The sequence below is a fragment of the Pelobates fuscus genome, chromosome 11 (genome assembly GCF_036172605.1).
Source record: "Pelobates fuscus isolate aPelFus1 chromosome 11, aPelFus1.pri, whole genome shotgun sequence".
Lineage (NCBI taxonomy): Eukaryota > Metazoa > Chordata > Amphibia > Anura > Pelobatidae > Pelobates > Pelobates fuscus.
The window spans coordinates 125,701,341-125,720,810 of record NC_086327.1 but is presented as its reverse complement, the minus strand read 5'-3'; the positions used below and the strand labels follow the sequence as shown (position 1 = coordinate 125,720,810).

At 41.7% G+C, this 19,470-nt stretch overlaps 1 protein-coding gene across 1 annotated transcript in view; it reads right to left on the bottom strand.

The window, feature by feature from the left end:
* HOATZ (HOATZ cilia and flagella associated protein) overlaps positions 1-18,945 on the bottom strand; it is a 32,740-nt gene extending 13,795 nt beyond the window's left edge. Inside the window, exons 1-3 of the mRNA XM_063436142.1 lie at positions 18,756-18,945; positions 15,020-15,058; positions 13,071-13,141 (exon numbers count right to left, since the gene is read on the bottom strand). Of these exons, the coding sequence (XP_063292212.1) occupies positions 13,071-13,141; positions 15,020-15,058; positions 18,756-18,933 (288 nt within the window). The 5' untranslated portion in view covers positions 18,934-18,945. The remainder of the gene's footprint in view (positions 1-13,070; positions 13,142-15,019; positions 15,059-18,755) is intronic.
* Positions 18,946-19,470: the final 525 nt, after the last annotated feature.

The following is a 19,470-nucleotide window of genomic DNA, read 5'->3' as shown; positions in this document are numbered from 1 at the left end:
AATAGAATTAAGCATACTTGACAACTGTCCCAAATTCAAGAAGGACAGTCCTGATATGGGACCCCTGAGCTGCAAACATTCCTTTCTATAATATCCCACTTCTGGGAATCCAAGAGAAAAGGCCCCATAAAGCACACGCTTGCTCTGCACAATGTTTTTTCTGGGCATTTCTGCCCATACAGGAGTACTGGATATGTGTTGCACATGAGCAGCAGTGTCCTAAAAGGCTGTCCTAAAAGGCTGCTTGTCTTTATTCGCACACAAAAATGTATTTATTTTATTTGCACACATTGATGTACTAATGCAGCCAAGTTGCATGAATCAGTGGCCTGACAATCCTATCACACATTTTGGATGTGGCATGTGGCCTATCACACCCTGGCCACATGCAGAAGTCACTTGTACCCCCAAAACAGACAGTGTAGTGGCAGCACTAAGACGAAGAAAAAGCCGTTCCCTTTTTAAACAAATTAAAGTTTGTATTTCTTTATACAACGACAGACTTACTATAATATCATATCTTACCTTCTGATATAAAACACAACACTCATGTGGCCCTCTATAGGGCCAATTTTGGGGTAAAAACCATTTGAGTGGTCGATGTATTCTGGCTGTAACATAGTCCGAGGACTACAAATAGTTTGCATTTCATACTGGTCGTAAGGTGGACATGGCTTTAACCCTGCGGGAACCAGGAGCCGTGTTACATTACATTCAAAAGACCAGTCCTGCAATGCTCCAGTCTGTAATATGGCAGTGCAGGCAGGCAGATAGAATATAAACACAATCTGCAATAATTGCTCATTTTAAACACCATTAACCACTGTATGAATCAATGACAATTTCCATTATTGTCTAAGTTGACATAATGCTGACTCTTCTGCTGGTAAAATGGATATTACTCAGGTTTCCACGGCCTGGGGATACAATTGGAAATGCTCATACACATTATTCAATTACATTTTAAAAACCATTATGCCATGTGTTCTTGTTACACAAATTGAATTGTTGTAGTGTATTCATTGTTCCTTTGGGATGCTGTAAAATTGTCATGTTACATATAAAAGCACCATCTAATTAGAATCCTCCAAACAAGCTGTGTGATACCCCTGACTGCGACACAGTGCACTCGGCTCTTTAAATTGTGCTCAAACTGCAAATAAAAGATTGAAAACCCCTAAAATATTTTATATCATCCTAGTGTTTATAACATCAGCAAAGGGTGCAGGTATATTGGAGTTTATGGCAAAAAAAAATATCTAATTTTCAATATCAGCAACTATATACCAAACCAAACACTGACAAGTGTATTTGCTTAGCTGTGGAAAGCCTGGAATTCAGTCAGGGTATTTACTAAAGTGAGAATTGTTGAGAAATCAAAGTGAATTTCAAATTTAAAGGGACACTATAGTCACCAGCACAACTACAGCTTAATGTAGTTGTCCTGGTGTGTATAGCATGTTTCTGCATGCTTTTTAATGTAAACACTGCCTTTTCAGAAAAAAAATCTGTGTTTATATTGCTGCCTACTAGAGGTACTTCTTGGGTCAGTGCTGCACAAAATGCAGCACTGAAGTTCAGTATCTCCGTGCTCTGAATGGAGACACAGCTATGCGTGATGGCTTCCAAATGCTTTCTTATAAGAAAGCACTGGATTGGCTGAGATTGTTCTGAAAGTACAGAGTGCCGTCTGAAGTGGTCTGGGTGCCTGGAGTGTCCCTTTAATGAACACCCCAAGTGAAAAAATAAAAATAAAAGCTGATAATCTTTGAACATTCCAAAGCTGAGCTAGAAACATTCTCTAAGTCAGCTATGCTCCCAGTTCAGCTACTCTGACTTTACATTTGAAATTCACCATGAATTTTCACGTTCACTTTAGTAAATACGCCGGTAAAATTCTGCAGCCCTTACACTTGACACCCTTTTCAATGCATTATTAGAGAGGATATACTAACAATCATCATTTGGTTTTCACTGAAAATGTAAAAAGATTGCATTATTAAGGTGTATTCTTTCTTTGTACATACATAGAAAAGGATTTTCAGTGATTTCAGTGGTTTTAGTGGAACAGGTTATAGAAACATAGAATGTGACGGCAGATAAGAACCATTCGGCCCATCTAGTCTGCCCAATAAATCTTTTGTCCTCTTTGGTCAGAAACTCAACCGATTCATCAAAGTGGCTGAAAGAAAGTAAGAGCATTTTGGAGATCTCCTGTGATAGAATAGGACATCAGGATTCATGAACGTGCACTAGCTCTGCACTACCTGTATGGTCTTTGGTCACATATCCTGTATCTTGGACCAAAGCGGTATTGAAGATGGCTGTCTCTGTAGATTAACAGAGCCAATATATGCACTGAAAATTAGGTATTTAGTTAAATTGAAAATTACAAAACAATACCACCCTTTCTATTGCAAATAGTGAAAGAAAGAAAAAAATGTTCTAAAAACGAATTTTAAATCGCTGTGACATTTTTTGTAGAGTTATTATTAAATAATAAAAAGGTAATCAAGAACTGGTTGGATCTATTGCATGCATAATAGCTAAAGGTAAAATGACAAACTGGTTTCTGATTGACTTGAGAAATTAAATCATTTATTATGCTCCATTAATGATATTTGTTTAAGTGTGCCGCTGAGGATAAACTGATGGGATGCATTTGTAATCTAATTCAAGTAGTTATTGAAATTGAAAATGTCTATACTGGTTTAGTTTATATACAAATTAGAAGGACATTAGAATATACATTATGATATTAGGTTTTAAAAAAATATAGTTGGAACCCCTCACTTTCTAAAAAATCAACCATCCCTGCTCTCCAAATACGCTATAAATGCAATGCCTAATTATAAAATGCACATTCTAATGTTTACTACAGTTGACTGTGGCAATAAAAACGTGACCATCTCCAACATACAGGTGACAGTTCCTCTTATGAAGCAGCCTTATAAGCACCATAACAACCACAGTCTGCTGCAGTGCTTATAGTGCAAGCATGCCCCTGGTGCTTTCCCCTGGTTCATTAACATTTTATTTGATTGGTTGAAATAAACTGGAGACCACCAAAAGCCCACAGTCCAGCCCCACACACATGATATTGGGACATGTTAAGTCAAGGACCAAAAAAAGATAAGGCTATTATGGAAGTGTAAATTCCACAATAGAAAAATGTAGTGTGGGGGGAGGGAGGGGAGAAGGGGATGGGCACGGGATCAGGCGGGACCTACTGTGTCAAATTCCTTAAAAAATTTGACACATAGCCAGAGGATAATGCAAGAGGCATGTCACCATAAATATTACCTTGTGATTTAATGGTAACGGTGTCTCAAGTACTCCTTTAAATTAATATTTAAATGTAATGATAGAAATATATAACAGTGTATTAGATATCAGTTGGTGAAAGCAGTTAGCCTTTGTATAATGGTCTAAACAAGCACTAGACTGGAAGCTGTTATCACACATGGTTGGATAATATGGGCAGTTTTGCTTTGGTAGACGTTGGCAGTTATTACATTGTATTTATAAAAAGTGTTCTGCCAGAAAAAAAAGCATTGCGATTTATTATTGTTATTCTTATGGTCAACTTCTACTGCTGCGCTTTACAATATAATATAAATATTTAACAACAAATGAGACAAACTGTTACAAATTTTGTCCAGAACAATAGGTTGATAAGGACCCAGTCTTCCCTCAAGGCCCTTTATAATGCAGTTACACATTAAACCATTAAACATAATTGCCATGGATTTTTTTTAAACTGATAGCAGCTCCTAATGCAATGAATATATAATGTATAATATAATGTAACACAAGGCCACAATTATAAAATGAAATTCATATAGGAGCTCTTGATGTCAACCGCTATGAAGAAGAGTAGAACATTAATTTATGACAAGGTCCCTCCTATGTCCCACACTATGGAAAATGCATCTCCTCCATGATCCCAAAATGCTTGGGGTACCTATTTTATGCTTGCTAGAGGAACGTTACAGTAAGTGCATGTGAAGTTGCTGTGATGGAGAGCAGGAGAACCACCTTGAGCAGGGTTTCCTGGTTCTTACCAATCACTCAGTGGATTCCCAAGGCATGTCTTCTTCACCAATCAGCAGAATTTGTAATGCAAAATAGAAGTAAATTTCTATGGAATATATAATGTTCTACTCAGAAAAATCTGCTGGGTGGTGTATACTAGTGAATGGCCAATGTTTAGATGGCAGATTAAGGTATTAACCACATAGGGTTAAACATTACTAATAACATTGGACGTCATCGGTAAAGACAGGTTATGAAAATGTGATGTTTTCCCATTAAAGTGAAAAATCAATTAAGTCAACAGGAGATTTTTTAGCAGTAAACTAAATGATTGCATTGGTTGTAATTGCATTCATTCCTTGATGTTCAATGTATCACATAAAAAGGATGTTTTTACGGTGGAATTCTAAAGCCGAAAGCTCTCTGGGGAATGATTACAGGCCTACGTAGAACTCAATACTCCTTTGGGAGGAAGGGTTTTACACTTTAGAAGAAAAAGTCAACACTTCTGGGAAATTATGGATCAAAATTACTGGCCAAACATGTAAAGATTCTTGTAAATAAAATAATAAAAATTTCAAATTATAGAAACTATAAGCTATTGAGGAGTGAATTCCATCGCTGGCAGGATTTACAATTTTTTATTTAGAATTGTGCAATTATAAAATAAATCAACAGACAGTACAGATGTATAGAGTTCAGTTAATGAGAAGATAGCCATGCTTGATGGATAGGGAAGGCTGGCAAAGTATTTAAGATGTAAAGAAAAAAATGGATACAGAAATCAGATGACACGTTACAGTGCATTAAAATAGTTAGTCAGGCTTTTTACTTTACAGACAAAATTCTGACCTAAAAAGCTGTGTTACAGTACACGTAAACAGAGTAAATAGTACGAATAAACCTGTACTAAGCACAATAATAGGTTACAAAATCCCAATTTTATGCAGTTAAACATCGCTTAGCGTCTATTAATAATATAGAAAATGTATTCAAATATATGTCAAACAATACATATAAAATAATTTTAAGATATTTTATTTGATGTAAATCCTCAGGCTGGGGACATAGTGCTGCAATGTGTGTTAGTGAGATCCTCCCATCCATAAAACAGTGTGTCATCCTGGCATAGAGAATCTAGGGTGACAGGCTGCCCAGAAAGGTAGCCAAGCAGGGCGGCTCACAAGATTAACGCTACTGAAGAGCTGCACATGGGCTAAAAGGTCTTGGAATTCCTACCTGGGGCAGATTGAGTGTGTTTAACCCCTTAAGGACCAAACTTCTGGAATAAAAGGGAATTATGACGTGTCACACACGTCATGTGTCCTTAAGGGGTTAAATATGCACTCATGCTGGACTTTTCACCCTCAGAAAGCAGGACACCAGAGTAAAGATTAGGATAAGGGTTTTAAATCTGGGACTGGGAACGTGTAATAAAAGTCTGATTTCAGATGACAACTCTGAGAACAAGAAAAGCTCAATAGCTTATCCCACTCAGGTTTCAACAGTTTTTCCCTAATTTGATCTCATCCATAAGGGCAGTCCAGATCCAAAATGCCAACGAGTTCCCCCTGCACAAGAGATACAACAACCACCGTACAATTCTGAATGCTGCAGATAGCTCATTAGTGAAGGTTGGAGTCACAGTACAAGCATGTAGGTAGAAGCTTCTGTATAGCATTGCTATGTGCTCCTTGGCGCTACAGAACATTTTACCAGTCTAGGTGGCAGCGTACAGGATCAGTGGCAGAACTACCGTGGTCGCAGGGGTAACTGTTATCCATGCAATGTGGCCCAGGCGATGCATTGAAGGAGCCCATGCTGTTAGGGCCACCTGATGGCAATGAATTTCCAGGGGGCCTGGTCAGCGCTGTGGCACTTTAATAGCATGACCAGGCCACCAGTCAGAGCTGGGAGGAAGTGACTGCCCTGGTCACTTGGTCCCAGCTATCATAGAGAGCCGCGTGTGAGAAGGACGGAGAGGAGGGAGTCAGAGTTCCCACTCTAACTCCCATCAGCTGGAGCCAGCCACTGGACCACAGGAAAAGTCACCCTCCTGCACCTAAAAGGAAGGAAACAGGAGAGTGACTAAAACATTTTGTGTGTGTGTGTGTGTGTATGTATGTGTGCATATGTCTATGTATGTATCTGGATGTGTCTTAATGTATGTGTTTATAAGTATTTGTATGTCCGTGTCTGCCTATGTATCTGTATGAGTGTCATACTGTATGTATCTGAATGTTTGTCATTAAGTGTCTGTGTATCTGCATGTGTGTCCGTGTATGCATCTGTATGTGCTATATGGTGTGTATCTGCATGTAGGTCAGTGTGTGTTTGTATGTTTATCTGCATGTGTGTCTGTATAACGGTCACCCCAACATACACACTGTCACCCACCTTCACCTTGCCACACTCACAAAAACTCCCACAATCCTATCACTCACCCATACCATACTCACCTCACATCACTCTGCCATATTCATCCTATCACACTCACCTTCTCTTGCACTGTCACACTCATCCTCCATCACTCTGTCACACCTGCCCCCTTTCACCCTATCACATGAACCTCTCCAATTCTGTCATACTCATCCCCCCCAACTATGCCACACACACACCCATGTGACACATGGAGGGGTGAGAAGTATGGGGGGGGGGCCCAAAGGCCAATTTTACACCGGGGACCCGTGGTTTCTAGTTATGCCTCTGTACAGGATGAAGCACAAATTGGGGTATTTTCCAAAACCAACACACATCCTGTGAAGACAATACACAGCTACAAACCAATATATGTGTTACAGATGTAGATGAAGAAAAATAAAAGAAAACAATAATACAGAACCCCAACGTTTCCATAGATATATTTAAAAAAAAAAAATTACAAAAATCATGTGTGGTTTGCTAGATTATTCCAACAATATACCTACATTGTGTGCAAGACATTTATATTGTGGGGAACAATTTAGCAAATCTTGTGTATGATGCACACAAAACACAGGGCGTGCAGAATGAATGTGCCATTTAGAGCTCTGTGGTAGCAAAAGTACAATAATTAATCGCCATAATTACATTGATGAACCAGCATCATAAGTAAGGTCTGACTGTTTATTGTACACCTGCCGACCTCCATATTAAAGGTACGTTGGCAGAAGTTAATTTTAAAAAATGTAAAAACATTCCATGTCACATTACTCATATCATTTAAAGGGGTGAATTTGAAACGGTGGGCGACTAATTGGCCACAAATGAAACCAGTAACGCAAACCAGCTTTATGGAAGACATACATATTGCAGACACGCCTATCAGTGCATGAAGTGGTTAATTTTGTTCTCATTTTTTAATCTAAATACCTGGAATAACTAGTCACTACTTAATTACTTCATTTAACATATTTACATTTACCACTGACATCTGTCCACTTCCGTAGTAAGTGGAGCCTAGGGTTTTCCGACAACAATCAATTTTAAAAGACAAATCTATAGGGCTCTCGTCCCCATTAGTTCAATGTGAAATGAAGACAGACTACACATGTGCTTTACTACCTGAAAAAGACCCGTGCTGTACAGTATGTCTGAATTTAGAATACATATTTGGCATTATTCACTAAACAGAGGTTTTATACGGATTTTATAAGGAAGCTGAGCATCTTAGGCAAAATAGCCAAATTAGAGACAATATTTTGCTAAGGGAGAGCCCTAGAGAATTGCATTGCAACCAAAACAGAGAATATGAAAACTCTGAGAATGGCCAAAGGCTTAAAGAGACCCAGTAGCTTGCGCTTCGGTAAATACCCGCTCAGGTCTCATAAATGGATTTACTCACTTGTGCCATTACAAAGAGAGCCTATACCATGTCAGAGTTCTCATATTCTGTTGTTTTGTGTTTTTTTGCAATACATTAACTTGGCTCTTCCCAAGTTACAAGAGTAATCCAAAGTGGACCCCGCGCTCATTGTGCATAGAGGGGCATCAGCTACACCTCCCTGACGATGGCCGAAGAAGGTCGTTTTTTCTCCAAATTGACTTTTTCCCAGTTTAGCAATGCTCTGTTTTCTCCTCCTCTTCATTTACTCCTTCTCTCTCAGTATCAAAATCTCTCCCTAAAACCACTTTCCTCTTCCCCCAAACAACCTTTACATTTCCCCCTCTGTGCATCACTCCCCCCTTCTCTCAAGTCAATGCCTGCACTCATATTTCTGCTCCCTCTCCACTCACACCTCCGGTGCTCCCTATCCTCTGCACACACTAAGACAACCAGAAACCACACAAACCTCATTACAATACCCTGCCCTTCATCCTCATTTGCCAACATTCAGTGTGCACTGTGGAACGCTCGCTCAGTCTGCAGCAATCTGAAATCAACAGCCATACACAACCTTTTCATCTCAAACTCACTCACACTGCTAGCACTTACAGAGACCTGGCTGTCCCCCTCTGATAGCGCTACTCCTGCCTCTTTATGTTTTGGTGGGCTACAATTCTCCCACACTCCAAGACCCAACTGTAAAGGAGGTGGTGTAGGCATCCTTCTCTCCCCTCAATGTACCTTTCCAATCTCCCCTGCCATATCCTTCACTTCCTTTGAAGTTCACACTGTCCGCCTATTTAGACCCACTCCTTTAAGAATTGCTATCATCTGCTGTCGTCCCCCCCCCCCCCATCTTGACCTAGAGCCAGGCCCGGACTGGCCATCGGGCACACCGGGCAAATGCCCGGTGGGCCGCGATGACCGTGGGGCCGAGGCCGGCAGGGGAGATCACAGGATCTCCCCTTCCAGCCCCTGCAGGGCCAGCGCTACCCGAGCGCCAGCCCTGCATAGTGCCTCCATGGGCCGGTGGGGAGATCAAAGATCTCCCTCACCGGCCCAGAGACACTCAGGTGCGGCCGCCGGCTGGGGAGTGTGGGAGGGAGGGAGGCAGGAGAGAGGACCGGCGGAGCTCTAGCCAGCAGCTCCGCCGGGTCCTCTCGCGAGGTCTGAGCGTTGCCGCGGTAACCGCGGCAACGCTCAGATCTCGCGAGAGTGAACTCTAGCCTGCAGGGGGCTAGAGTTCACTCTCACCACAGGACCACCAGGGAAGAATGGCAGCACGGCACCACTCCTCCCCCCAGGCAGAATGGACCCCCCCTCCTCCCCCCAGGCAGAATGGACCTCCCAGGATAAAGGTAAGAAGGGGGGGGGGGATATAACTTTTTTTTTTTTCTTAATACAAAAATATATTTAAATAAAATATACATTCACACTCACACACACAGCACCCCCAGACACACACAGCACCCAAACACAAACAGCACCCCCAGACACACATAGCACCCCCAGACACACACAGCACCCCCAGACACACACAGCACCCCCAGACACACACAGCACCCTCAGACACACACAGCACCCAAACATACACAGCACCCAAACATACACAGCACCCTCAGACACACACAGCACCCTCAGACACACACAGCACCCTCAGACACACAGAGCACCCAGACACACACAGCACCCAGACACACACAGCCCCCACAAACACACACAGCCCCCACAAACACACACAGCCCCCACAAACACACACAGCCCCCACAAACACACACAGCCCCCACAAACACACACAGCACCCAAACACACAAAGCACCCCCAGACACACACAGCACCCAAACACACACAGCACCCAAACACACAAAGCACCCCCAGGGTTCTGTGTGTGTGTTTGGGTGCTGTGTGTGTTTGGGTGCTGTGTGTGTCAGAGGGTGCTGTGTGTGTCAGAGGGTGCTGTGTGTGTCAGAGGGTGCTGTGTGTGTCTGAGGGTGCTGTGTGTGTCTGAGGGTGTTTTTATGTGCCGTCACATTCTAGGTTTCTAATTTTCTTTGTCTGTAACTCACTGAGGGTTATTTTATATATTATATATATAATATATAAAATAACCCTCAGTGAGTTAACAGACAAAGAAAATTAGAAACCTAGAATGTGACGGCACCCCTCTTACATACACACACTGCGCCCCTCACACATACAATACGTTCAAATATATATATATATATATATATATATATATATATATACACACACACACACACACACTACAGTACCCCTCACACTGCACCACTACACACATTACGCTCCAGATACACGCTAGATCCCTTGCCCTATATGCACTCTTAATCCTCTACACACACACACACACACACACTCTCCTATACACACTGGGTCCTTTACACACTAGATCTCCTACACACACACTACATTCCTTGTCAGCAAACACATACAACATTCTCTAAACACACCCTCTCTACAACCCCTACACACACTACGTCACCTATACACACACACTACAGCCCGTATGCACACACTCGCTACATCCCCTATAACACTATGCCCCCTATATACACACTCTCTACAGCCCCTAGCCACACATATTACACCACAAACACAAATGAAATTTACCTATTTACACAATACCACACCACACTCTACACACACGCAATCCCACAAGCACGCTCTAAACATATGCACCATACACTTTCCTGGCCCTTTTGTCCTCTGGTATCCGACTTGTGGAGACACCAGAGACAATTTAAAAGCAAACACAGCGCAAGCATGTTATTAAATTTGCTTGCGCTGCGCAGAACAAATTCAGGGCCTTTTTCTAATGCCAGAGCTCTTCAGCGGGGCTCTGCGCATTGAACCAACATGCTCACTTTGAGAGGGGGCGTGCTTGTCATTAGTGATGACAAAACACACCCTCTCTGGCCCCGCCCCCTTAGGGGGCCGCTCTGATTGAAAAATGCCCGGGCCTAATTTTTTTCCCAGTCCGGCCCTGCCTAGAGCACTTCTCCACTAACCTCCAAACTCTCCTTTTACCTACCTCCTTCTACAATTCCACCCTCTCCTCTCAACTAGACATCATGGCAAATTAAACGCAGTAAGCGCCTACAACCCTGGCACACCAAGCTGACTCGATACCTCCAAAAATGCTCCAGAGCTGCTGAATGCTGCTGGAGAAAGTCTCACTCCGCATCTGACTTTCTCCACTATAAATTTATGCTGCGCTCTTACAGCTTGGCTCTTTCCTTTGCAAAAGTAAATTACTTTAACACCTTCATAACCACACTCTCCCGCCAACCCAAACGACTATTTCACACTTTTAACTCTCTTCTTCACCCTGTTGCTCCTCCTACCGACTTAACCGCCACAACTTACTTCACTGACAAGATCTCTACAATCAGGGAAGAGATCTCTCATCTCTCTACTTCTCCTTACAATATTTCACCCATCCACAGTCCCTCTACTGTTCTATGTCCATTCACACCCGCTGCAGCGGAAGAGGTTTCTGATCTGATCCAGTCCAAGGAGAACTGTGTGTATGTGTCTATCAGTAAGCATGTGTGAGTGTGTGTGTCGTTGGGTAAGTGTGTGTGTATGTCTGTCAGTAAGTAAGTGTGTGTGTGTCCGTCAGTAAGTGTGTTTGTTTTTGTTAGTAAATGTATCTGTCAGTGAGTGTGTGTGTCTGTCAGAGTTCGTGTGTGTCTGTCAGTATTTCTGTCAGTAAGTGTGTGTGAGTATGTGTCTGTCAGTGTTTGTGTGTGTCAGCGAGTGTGTCTGTCAGTGAGTGTGTTTGTTAGTAAATGTATCTGTCGGTGAGTGTGTGTGGTTGTCAGTAAGTGTGTCTGTCAGTGTGAGTGTCTGTCAAGTAAGTGGTGGTCTGTCAGTGAGTGTGTGCGTCTGTCGTTGAGAGTGAGTGCCAGTGTGTCTGACAGCAGGACCAGCCTTTGGGGTGTGCAAGCTGTGTGGTCACGCAGGGCGCCATGACAACAGAGGTGCCGGGCAGCCAACACAACTTGCAAGTTGGGGACACCAGCATATTAAATTTAGACGATTCCCTGCTGGTCCACTGGTGCGCACCAGCAGTTGTTGCATTTAGATTATATCCTCTCCCTTGTGGTTCCGGCGCTCAGTTAGTGAGTCAGAGAACAGGCTCAGAGATTCTCAGCCTGTGCTCTAACAACATTGAAAACCGGAGCAGCGAAGGAGTAGGTATTATGATCTGAAACAACAGGACGTGCACTTCCTGCTATTCACCATTGGACTGCCAGGGAACGGATATAGGATGACCACCATTGTCATTGAGGGGGCATTCTGTGACCAAGCACTAGAATGAGGGGGGTGCTGTAGGGAAGAGTGTCACAATTTGGAACACGGTAGGACTCAGCAGAGTGAGTGGCTGCTTTAGAATGCAGCCTTGAAAACCTCCCAACCCTAGAAACTCCCCCAGTATGTAGCTGGAAAAGGAGCTGCTGAGTGTAGGTGGTGTTACACCAGCAATACTCTGTTGAGTGTAACTACCTACCTTGTCACATAAGGAAACCCGAACACCAATTCAATTAACACACCCATCAACCTGCTATACAAAAGTGTGTCTTTTAATGTATGTGTCTCTGTGTTTTTTTTTTTATAAATGTTTGTAATTGTGTTAATGCATGTATGTCTATGACTGTGTTTTGGTGTCTGTGTCTGTGATGATTGTGATGGTGTGTGTTAATTCATGTCTGACAAGGTTATTCACTGAAACAATTGTCAGGAATACAATGCTTAAAGTTTGACTATTCTGTCATCCACTTTAAAATCCACTATCAATTCCTGACAATTCTCATTTTTGTAAATAACCCAGTATGTATGTATGTGACTGTGTGTATATTGGTATGTGTTTCCACAAACTGAAAAAAAATTGTTCTTGCAATACTTTCCCTAGCACTGCACACAATGAACAGGGAATAAGGTGGGGTGGATGTCCAGAAACAGCCACAGAGATAGTTGGAGTTACAGATGGTGGCTGCAAAGTTGGGTACAACCATACAATGTGGATATGAAATGGGCAAAATGTATAGAGGGAAACATGTAGTAGTGAATCAAGTTATTTGGACAAAGGACAATATGACAAGGCAATATCACAATATAGAAAAAATTATCTATTTTTTTTTAAAACAAAAGCAAAAAATGATATGACGTGTAATGTAAAAGTAAAACATAATGTAATATAATATGTTACCGCTTCTAGATAAATAGCCTTCTGCTCTAGATAATCTTCTTTTTGGGCTTGATATATGAGTTGTTCATTCTCTGCAAAATACAATTTTGTATAGGTTTAAGTGATATCATCTGTAAGAATTCAATGACAGTAGAAAATAAATGTTATCAGAACAACTTCCTTCTAAAGTCAATAAATGTCGACAATTATTAACTAGGGTGTTCAAAAAAAAATCCAACTCTGCAGCAAATCTCTGGATATTTTAAAAATAGGCTGTATTTTTGGTATAACATAAGGGCAATCTGCTACAGCATCCTTGAGTTCCCCAAAGCCCTTACTGACATCAGTGGAGATTCTGGAGAATCTTGTTAAGTGAAAAGACCAGAGCAGTTGCCCTCTTGCCGAAAAACAAATGCATGGTCCTTCCTCTTCTCTTTTTCATGTGCAACGTGAAGGTTTAGTAGTCACAGACAATTGCAGCGGATCTTATAGCAAGTTAAATCACAAGAGTGACATCAAGGTAAATAAATGAAAATAAAATTAATTGACGATGGTGGCAGTGATGGAAGCTCCCGTGCCAAAGACTTTTGGAGAGGTGTAAAGGCCAGCCTCCTGACCACAGACTATGGGCCTGGCCCCAAGAGCCCCTGTCACTGTGCAGAAGGATATTGGGGCCCTGGATGCTTACTGCGCCTCCCAGCCGGACTCTAGTACATCTGGGGATCACCTGGACTCATTTTACACATTGAGCGCCTCCCCAGGAGATACCATGAAACACTCTGTAGCTGTTCACTGGATTGGGATTGTCGAGGTCTGATTGATCTTTAACCCCTAAGGGCACATGACATGTGTGACATGTCACGATTCCCTTTTATTCCAGAAGTTTGGTCCTTAAGGGGTTAAGCGGGTATTGCTCAGTCCCTTAACCTCCAAATAGAGTACTATTTGGAGGGGAGGTTGGGAGGGATGAGAGGATACCTGAGGCTTGCGAGTGCTTCCTTCCCCAGAGGTCTAGGAACCATTCTGTGAAACTAGGACTAAACCACCGTATGCCTGGAACTTCTCGATGGTTCAAAAAATAGCCGCGACCTAGTAACATTTTAAACACTACTACTATTCTGGTGCGGCTTCTCTGATCAGGACGATATTTGGACAGCGAGGGCATGTGGTGAGGAGCTTTCCAGAAATATATATTGTGTGGGGGTACGTTACAGAAAAAAGCGGTACTGGGGGACTTCTTGTATGCTGTGCCTCTAGGACTTTAAGGACACAGAAGGGAGCGAATTGTGTTAGCTGGGGATAATGTAATTAAGTACCCAGACAAAGTGGCTCCAGGAAGGGACAACTGTATTGTACATTGCTTTAAATGAAAGAGCCTGCTGTGCATAAATAGTTCTGTGAAACAAAGATCATTCTGTCCCCTACATTCAGACACGTCTAATGTGTAAGGGAAGAGCTATGGTGAAGCTATAATCACTACTCTACAGGAGAGAGGGTCTCCAGAGCTATATTCACAGCACCCATATCCAATGAGGTCCTCAAAGACTCCAGTCAAGCTTTGGTGACTGAATCTGTAGTGTTCCAGAGTCCCCTGATAGTAGTGAGGAAGATGGCAAGGTACTCAATTGGAGTATAGGAGTTTCATCACAGTGGTAATTAACATCATGGAAGGGTTCACTAAGTTTGCAGAGTGTAAAATTCAGGTATAAAAATGTTTTTGTTTCAGTGAGCATTTGATAAAATGTTGACTATGAGTGATCATTGCGGATGCTTGTCTGAAAATGCCATATCCGGTTCATTCTCAAAGTCTTGCCAAAACATTGGTCAATATAGTGTCAAAATTGTCTGTGACACAATACCAAGATGCTGATCTGACATTCAAATGGAAGGAATCTGGATTTAGCACCCTTTGCTAAAAATCAAAGATGAGAAAAGTTTAAAAAAAAAAAAAAAAAAAGGGTAATACTTACGGATATCTTCAATGGGAAGCTCGTGTGCATAGTTCTTCTCTAGAGACCAAAACAGAAATGAACTTTTATATTGATTATTGAACAAAACATTTAAAATACTCAAAATGGTTATTTTTAATGGAGTCTGTAACACTAACAACCTCACAAATAAAAAACATTTTTCTAATCTGTAAGAACTTAGCTATCTTTTGGTGCCTACTTCTTTGTGCAATTTTTGTATTAATACATATATATATATCCTCTCCTAGCTCCTGAATAATTGAGGTACCTCCAAAAATGATAGACGCATCATGTCTTTCTATGATAAAAGCTACAAGTTGGGTTGAAGTGACTGTCAGTTGAGGTGTCTTTGCAGTTTTTGCAAATAGTTGCCCAGTGGCTTCACAGGGGAATTTGGGGAAGAAGATATACTTACCTGAAGCTCTCACTCCTCCATAATGTCACATGAGTGGTGTACTGCCATGCCTGCACCCTGACAAACTCCAACAATAAGCAGTTGTACCATTTAAGAACATTGTCAGCCATGAGCCAGCCTTGCACAGCAGGGTTTAGTTCCGTAAAGGTGGTTGCCAACATCAATTCACATGCCCAGTGGACCTCAGGTAAGTTTTTAACGGTTATTAAAACAGTTTTTCTACCTACTATGTGAGAGTGCCAGGGTACTCTTGCTCAATAACTGCAGTGTTCCTTTATTTAAATAAATCAATAAATAATAATAACTAAATAAATGTTACAACCCCCCCCCCCCCCGCCAAAAAAAATGCAGACAATACGGAAGAATCAAACACTTGGGCGATTTCCAATAGCATCAACGTCTTACTATTTTTTCTAAGGTTAACAAGTCAAATATTATTAAGTATAATGATTATAGTTGGTGATTAAGACCAATAATTTAAAGAAATAATTGTTTCTTTTGTTCTGCTTTGCAAAGCCGAGTTCTATAAAGGCAATTTGTGTTTAGCATTTAACAAATGGGCGAGGAAATTAATTCCTTAAAGTAAAGAGCGCGGTAATGTTGTTTTAGTGCACATTTGTAGATGGCATGCTAAAGAAATTAATTATATGAGATCAATTCTCAAAAGCTGATTTACATTGATTTTTTTTTTAAATCATGTATTCCTGACAAGGCTTTTTGAGCCTACCCATTATTTTGTGAGCTCTGGGTATTTTTAATTTAGCATATAATGGATTAATAGCCCAGCCAGGGCTGGAGAGATCCAGAACACATTGTTTAGTGCACTAAACCAGGCAGTGCACTGGGTAAGCACATTTCAGTATAAGCTGCAAACTGTTGCTGTATATAACTGCACAACATCAGAATGGCAATCGATACTATACGAACAAGAAGCCTGTGTTTGCTATATTTTTCATGTGTACATAACAGTTTCATTAAGCCTTTAAAAAAAAAAAAAAAAAACACTCCGGGTACCATATCCATTTCTCTAGAATGCAGTTGTTATGGTCTGAGGATGCCCCAGGTTATTAAACAGTTTGCCCCCAATGTCTGGAATCTGGAGCTGGTTAGCTCTACCCAGATACTTCTGTTGCAGTGGGATGTATCAAACAGGAAGCTTCGGACCTGGACCTGCTAACGCGATTGAGTCATAAGACAGAGTGAGAAAAATACGGATGCTTCTCACTCCCTTGAATGGGGAGCTACTGAAAGGGCAGAATTAGCCTGTCCCGCTATGTGATGAAAATATTAGCCACGGAAGATGGCTTCCCTACTAAATATATATTTTTTTTCTGCTCCTCCTTTTTCACCCTCTATTGGCTATGTCTCCTCGCTTGAAAATGCTCCTATCGGTGACTGATAATGGCTGACATGTTGTGCAGGGAAAGTTGCACAGAATTGACATTAGCCAGCCTGGTGCTCTAGTTCTGTACTGAATGATGACAACCCAATGAGGCAGCTAGAGGTGGAGTTACACATTCAGCAGCTAAAGCGATAGCTCATCGGATGCTTGACACGCAGCCTCCATGACACCATGACAAATTCCAAACACTGATGTGGTCATGGTCTTGGTATAATCTTTAGTAATGTAGTACTCCCTCTGTGCTATTTGCACACTTTCCCGTGGTATTACCATAGGAGGAGAGAAGTTAATATTAATCGGTGCTATCCCGCCAGACTTGGGTCAGCGGTGAGAATATATTACGAGGTGCCATATGTGACGTGTTGACTCTGAACCAGCCATTCATGTGACTTAGCCATGATGGTTTCTATGGAAACCAACCTCTGCAAGTAAATCTTAATCCATTCATTGCTAACAATCTCTATAACACAATACACACACTCTCTCTCTCTCTCTATAACACAATAACACACTCTCTCTCTATAACACAATACACACACACTCTCTCTCTCTATAACACAATACACACACACACACACTCTCTCTCTATAACACAATACAAACACACTCTCTCTATAACACAATACACACACTCTCTATCTGTATAACACAATACACACACACACTCTCTCTCTCTCTCTATAACACAATACACACTCGCTCTCTCTATAACACAATACACACACTCTCTATCTGTATAACACAATACACACACACTCTCTCTCTCTATAACACAATACACACTCTCTCTCTCTATAACACAATACACGCGCTCTCTCTAACACAATACACACACACACTCTCTCTCTCTCTCTCTATAACACAATAAACACACACTCTCTCTCTCTATAACACAATAAACACACACTCTCTCTCTCTCTATAACACAATACACACTCTCTCTCTCTTTATAACACAATACACACACTCTATCTGTATAACACAATACACACACACACTCTCTCTCTATAACACAATACACACTCTCTCTCTCTATAACACAATACACTCTCTCTCTCTCTCTCTATAACACAATACACACACACTCTCTCTCTCTATAACACAATACACACACACTCTCTCTCTCTATAACACAATACACACACACACACTCTCTCTCTATAACACAATACAAACACACTCTCTCTCTATAACACAATACACACACTCTCTATCTGTATAACACAATACACACACACTCTCTCTCTCTCTATAACACAATACACACACACACTCTCTCTCTATAACACAATACAAACACACTCTCTCTCTATAACACAATACACACACTCTCTATCTGTATAACACAATACACACACACTCTCTCTCTCTCTCTCTCTCTATAACACAATACACACTCTTTCTCTCTATAACACAATACACACACTCTCTCTCTATAACACAATACACTCTCTCTCTCTCTATAACACAATACACACACTCTCTCTCTCTCTCTCTATAACACAATACACACACTCTCTCCCTCTCTCTCTAACACAATACACACAGCCTGGTGTTTGTGGATGCAAGGCTCCCTTCCAACATGGAGACAGTCCATGTGAAGCCCTACAGACAATGAATCAGACAATGAATTATGTGACATGTTGGCTAAACTCTGCTAAATCAGGGATGTGCAAAACTACAGCTCCCATGATGCTTCACCACTCCTAATACATAGAATGCAGCAGCACAATGTGCACACCAGCCCCACGTGTTACCCTGTTACCCTATTATCTCATATTATAATAATGAGCTATAGACAGGACATACAGCCAGTATATAGATTAAAATGGGCGGGGACATGCAGAATACATGTCAGAGTGGGTGGAGCTATGGGTACTCTGACCACGCCCTCTAGCCTGGCAGCCCGTGGTACTCACGCAGTCGGGGGCTGGCGGCAGCCCTCCGTCGCTGGTCCATGTCTCCCGTCACCAGCCTGGACTCCAGCGGCGGCTGCAAGCTCACCGAGTTCCAGAATATCTTACAGGACATCACGTCCTGCTCGGAGGAGCCCTCAAACACCGTGTAATGCGACGAGAGATCGTCGCTGCCCTCCATGACAGGCGGTCACTCACACAGCTCCCGTTGCCCGGGGATACCGTTGCCAGGGATACTGACGCTTTATCCGCCATGTTTAATTTGGGAAGCTGGCGTCTCCATGGTTTCAGGAAGCTGTTACCGGAAGCTCTGGTTCCCTTGGTTACAAGGAGTGATGCGATGTATAAAGAGCAGTCACTATGACAACCAATGCAATATGTGTTCTCACTCTTTATACGTCACATACTGTCAAGTCATGTTCAGTATACTTTCACAGTACACTTTTACAAAATGCACATTTAATCATCTAATAAACAGCCGAGCCGACATTACATGGTTTTATTTAGTAAATGGATGTATTTTATTTGCACAGTTTATTTAGGAAATTACAAAAATTGTATTCCTAGATTTGTTTCGAAAAATGGTCAAATATGTTTCTTTCCTTTTCATTTAGAGTATACCAGCAGTGTCTCAGGAATCTCACCCCCATGCTGCTTGGCTCTCTACAAAAGACCTGGTAGTAGGCTGGGGATACACAAATCCTCATCTATATTGTAT